At 33.2% G+C, this 5770-nt stretch overlaps 1 protein-coding gene across 1 annotated transcript in view; it reads right to left on the bottom strand.

Annotated features, from left to right (window-relative positions):
- The window catches only part of DNAH14 (dynein, axonemal, heavy chain 14), a 376195-nt gene that overhangs the window by 179401 nt on the left and 191024 nt on the right, over nt 1-5770 (bottom strand). Inside the window, exon 35 of the mRNA XM_010852937.1 lies at nt 785-874. Within this exon, the coding sequence (XP_010851239.1) occupies nt 785-874 (90 nt within the window). The remainder of the gene's footprint in view (nt 1-784; nt 875-5770) is intronic.

Below are 5770 nucleotides of genomic sequence, written 5' to 3'. Positions count from 1 at the left end.
TGTTACAGATTGACAATTCCCACAGTCATTTTGTCAACGTCAGAGACGACGAACCACATAACTGGGGCTAGAATTTCTATGGAGGAAAAATTTAGTGTCTTAATTTTTGTAGGCATTGTTGTAAAGAAGGGGCATTTTGCTGACAAGCTGAGTCACCAAAAGTCCATCTAGTCAAGGCTATGGTTTTTCCAATGGTCATGTATGGATGTGAGAGTTGGACTATAAAGAAAGCTGAGTGCAGAAGAATTGATGCTTTTGAACTGTGGTGTTGGAGAAGACTCTTAAGAGTCCCTTGGACTGCAAGGAGATCCACCAGTCCATCCTAAAGGAAATCAGTCCTAGGTGTGTTCATTGGAAGGACTGATGCTGAAGCTGAAACTCCAATATTATGGCCACCTAATGCGAAGAGCTGCCTCATTTGAAAAGACCCTGATGTTGGAAAAGACTGAAGACAGGAGGAGAAGGGGACAACAGAGGATGAGATGGTTAGATGGCATCACCAACTCAATGCACATGAGTTTGGGTAAACTCCGGGAGTTGGCGATGGACAGGGAGGCCTGGCGTGCTGTGGTTCATGGGGTTGCAAAGAGTCGGACATGACCGAGCAACTGCACTGAACTGAAAGTGAGGGATCAAATAACAAAGTCTAGATAAACAGTTAATTAACAAACAACTTTACTTTGAAGAACATTATAGTAGATATCTTTTATCATAATTTTATTTTTCCTTGATCACACCTATTTAAACACGGAAGCAAATTGCTAACATGACATTCTACACTTACCTGAAGTTGATTATAAAACTGTATGATTCTCTCTTTTTGAGCTGGCCACTGATGTAAGCCCAAGTGTTGTGTTGCAATCTCTATTAGTTTCTTATAGAAAAAAAAATACATTAATTTAAATTTCATTGCAAATTAAACTTTTAATATGTAATCTTACAAAACCTCTCTAGGTAGCAAATACAGCACTTTATGATGGTATTTCTTAATTTTTTAGTTCACCAACTCCAAAATAATGAAAACATTACTTCCCCTACCAAAGTAAAATACACAGAAAATTTTATGATCACGGACCCCCAGGTAGCAAATTCATAGATCCTCTCCCAATTTAAGACATGCTTTATGATGCATTTAAGAACTAGCTGTTACCACAGTATAATTGTCTAATGATCCTACAGTGAAGAAAAGGTAAAAGATTCTATATCTTTGTGGAATTTTTTGAAAGGAGAACAATGATAAGTATTTTTATTTTTGCTTATTTGTTAATCTGTGTTTAACTCTAATCACCATTAAAGTTGAATTTCAATTTTGTAATGACTGTTTTACTGTTTCAATGTTAGGAATATTCTAAGATAGCAAAATTTACAAGATGAAAAACTTGACGTGGTTATACATTAGATCATCCCAGGAAGTGGCTGCACCTTTGAAAGATATTTACTATTTCAACACAGGAATTATAGGGCAGCATGATTCCTCCTAAAGTGGGGTTTACTTCAATGTTGATATAATTGGTATCTATGTCTACAGAAAAAGTATGATTTATCCTTTTTCTCACTAGCCTCTCCTACACCATTTCTCATTCCTTGCATTCCTACAATGGGAAGCAGCCAAAGAAAACACACACACTCAGCAAGACTGTACAAACAGAGGAAAAATAGACTCTATGTAAGGCTAACTGGAGGTAGGAAATTATTTTTGAAAAGCAACCTCTTCCAAACAAAGTTGATGAGACTGCCCACTTATGGCCTTCACTGCTTGCAGTTTCAGATGTAGAAACTAGGAATCTCTGCAGTTACTAATACAAACCTAGATACTGCCTGGATACAAGTGAAAAAGTCACACAAGTGTGGAATAAAGATAGCATGGGATGCACAGAAGATCAGAAGAACTGGGATAATAAAAGAAGACATCTTCAGATATACTCGGGTCATCCCACCTGGTGAAGGTTTTGAAATAAAATCATAATCCTGACCTAAAATATTTATGGCTGTATAAGATGTTCATTGGAGTTAACTGGATGACAAAATATATGTAGTTCTTATAACATGATATGGTTTTAGTAATTCTCAGGTTATTCTTTGGTTGCTCTGAGATAATGATCCCTACACACGTTGAATACTGCTAAAGACAGTAATGTGAGTAAGTTGTATAGATTCCAACTTATTCCACATGCAATTCAGATTCTTGTATCACAAATAAACAATAAACAGCACACCTACAGGGTATTTTTTAATAACATGCCTTCCTATGTGGGTGTGTTATATATGATTGATTGGTCATTGTGTAAGCCATCAAAAATACACCATTAAATAAGAGACTGAATTATTCCACACTGAATATTAAAATCATAACTTTAAATTATCTTTGTGCCATTTCTATGAGCCATATAGTACAATTTGGTAACATTTTATTAAACAGTTGAGAGCTTGCATATTTATCAATGTAAAAATTATACAAAGGAGGAAGTAGCTGAATAAATTAATATTATCATATATAAAACTTTTCCATAAGCTATAAATTAACTTGTAAAACTGATGAAAAGGTGAATAAATAATGAGGTTCAAAAGTAAAATCATTAATCTACATGCAGAAATGTTATTACAATGCCAATGTTATTTGCTTCAGCTGTGTTTTGAAAAATGTTAAAGGTAACACTGCTGCTGCTTCTAAGTCGCTTCAGTCTGGAAGGATTTAAAACTTGTAACTGTAGGAAGGAGAGTAGGAATTTACACATTCTCTCTGAGAAGAATAGTAAGATGTTTACATAAGACAGAGAAGGAACACTTGTCAACTGATATTTTCCTCCTTTTTTATAGCAAAATGAAAATCTTTCAAATGCAAATGAAATCTTCAAAATGCAGGCAAAACTTAGATGCAAATATCCACTGTCTTTCTCCTAGAAACCACCCAGCAAAAAGAAAAAAGTCAAATTGCACTTTCATTAAAATAATGAAACAAATAAAATCTAAAAAATGTAAAACAAAGATAAGTGCTATGAAAAAAACTAAGCATGGTTTAGAGTGGACTGCGACTTGTTGGTCTGGAAAAGTCTAACTCATTTAATCATGTGGAACAAAGAATCTTACACTATATGTCTCCTTCAAAATTACATATTAAAAGGGCTTATTGAATACCAAAATTCATAACAAGAGAATTTATACTGAAATTAAGAATACCAAAGGCAAATGAAAAATGTAAAAGCTTCTGGAGAGAAAGAACAGATACACTACAAATGAACACATACAGGTGACACTGATCATTTCAAGAGTGGAACAAGAGAAAATGTAATAATATTTTAAAGATATTAAATATTTTAATGTATTAAATGAAAAGAACTTTACACTTAAAATTTTATAACCAGCCAAACTGTAATCTAAATATAAAGGCATATGAGAAATAGTTGCCAAAGGTTTGTCACACAAAACCTAACTGAAAAACACTGTTGGAAGAAGTACTAAAAAAAAGGAATATATTGAAGTCTATAAGAGATATGAAGAGAAAGTTTTATAAAATATCTTGTTAGTTTACAGTATTCTAAACGCATGCACATGCCTGTGTGGGCAAACATACGTGTTTATAAAAACTAGGTCCAAAGAAAAGGAAAAGGAAAAAAATTCCCATAATCACCAGTCCAGATTCGATGCAGGATACAGGAAGCTTGGGGCTGGTGCACTGGGATGACCCAGAGGGATGGTATGGTGAGGGAGGTGGGAGGGGGGTTCAGGATGGGGAACACGTGTACACCCATGGTGGATGCATGTTGATGTATGGCAAAACCAATACAAATTGTAAAGTAAAAAAAAATAATAATAATATAAAAATAAAAAATAAAATAAAAAAATAATAATCACCAAAAAAAAAAATTTATGGTATGACATATATAAGAATGAGAGTATGGGGAAGACCAAAGAGTAAGCTAAAGTACTTGTTTTGAAAGGGAAAATATATAGATATTGAAAAAATTAATAAATAGGAACAAATAATGCTGGATGTCAGTCTTCAATTAAGAGAGGCACCATAGAGAATAAACACAAAATAAACACAGAAGAAAATTCAATCTATCCCACAGAGAGCAGGGTGAGAGAGAAAACAAGGAATAAAAAGAAATTAAATACATATTATAACAGTAATGAATTTTAAGATAACAGAATCTATAATGAATATAAAAAGTTAAAATCAACACAGGACAAATAATCACAGACTGAATTACAAGAAAACAAAGTCCACTGATAGATCTCCCATAAGACTTATAGTTCAAACAGAGAAACATAGAAAGTTTGAGAAATACAAGAATGGAAAAAGAGATTCTAAAAATATGAATACACATAAAAAAGTTGGATAGAAATCTTAATATCTGACTAAATAGGTCTTAAGGCAAGATATAGCATACGGTCCAGAAAAAGAGTATAGTGATTAAAGAATAAACAAACATATGCAACTTATAGCGTCAAATTATATAAAGTAACAATTGACAGACATGCAAGACACATTGATAAATCAATAATTTCAGTTAAGATTTTGATATACCCCTTCCAGAAACTGATATATCAGTAAAAATAGATATCAAGCTCTGAAAGATATAATTAATAGGCTATGTATATAACTTTATATCCAATAAGCACAAAATACATATATGAAACCCTTACCAAAAAAAAGCCAATATAGGCATACCTCAAGAAACAAGAAAAAAGTCAAATAAATAACCTAACCCTACACCTAAAGCAACTAGAAAAGGAAGAAATGAAGAACCCCAGGGTTAGTACAAGGAAAGAAATCTTAAAAATTAGGGCAGAAATAAATGCCAAAGAAACAAAAGAGACCATAGCAAAAATCAACAAAACCAAAAGCTGGTTCTTTGAAAGGATAAATAAAATTGACAAACCATTAGCCAGACTCATCAAGAAACAAAGGGAGAAAAATCAAATCAATAAAATTAGAAATGAAAATGGAGAGATCACAACAGACAACACAGAAATACAAAGGCTCATAAGAGACTACTATCAGCAATTATATGCCAATAAAATGGACAATGTGGAAGAAATGGACAAATTCTTAGAAAAGTACAACTTTCCAAAACTGGACCAGGAAGAAATAGAAAATCTTAACAGACCCATCACAAGCACCGAAGTTGAAACTGTAATCAAAAATCTTCTGTCAAAGATCTGACATCATGACAGTACTGAGTCTTTCTGTTCGTGAACATGGAGTGTCTCTCAATTTATTCAGTTCTTTAATTTTGTTCTTCAGAGTTTTATAATTTCTTCATGTTGACTCATACATACATTGTTAGATTTATACCTAAGTATTTCATTTTTGGATGCTAATGTAAATGACATTGTGTTTTTAATTTCAAATTCTACCCTTTCATTGAAAAAAAAAAAAAAAAGAAAATCTTAACAGACCCATCACAAGCACCGAAGTTGAAACTGTAATCAAAAATCTTCCAGCAAACAAAAGCCCAGGTCCAGACGGCTTCACAACTGAATTCTACCAAAAATTTAGAGAAGAGCTAACACCTGTCCTACTCAAACTTTTCCAGAAAATTGCAGAGGAAGGTAAACTTCCAAACTCATTCTATGAGGCCACCATCACCCTAATACCAAAACCTGACAAAGATCCCACAAAAAAGAAAACTACAGGCCAATATCACTGATGAACATAGATGCAAAAATCCTTAACAAAATTCTAGCAATCAGAATCCAAAAACACATTAAAAAGATCATACACCATGACCAAGTGGGCTTTATCCCAGGGATGCAAGGATTCTTC

The sequence above is a fragment of the Bison bison genome, unplaced genomic scaffold (assembly GCF_000754665.1).
Source record: "Bison bison bison isolate TAMUID 2011002044 unplaced genomic scaffold, Bison_UMD1.0 scf7180017864317, whole genome shotgun sequence".
Taxonomy (NCBI): domain Eukaryota; kingdom Metazoa; phylum Chordata; class Mammalia; order Artiodactyla; family Bovidae; genus Bison; species Bison bison.
Note: the sequence above shows the minus strand (reverse complement) of the source record. Positions and strands in the feature narration are given on the sequence as shown.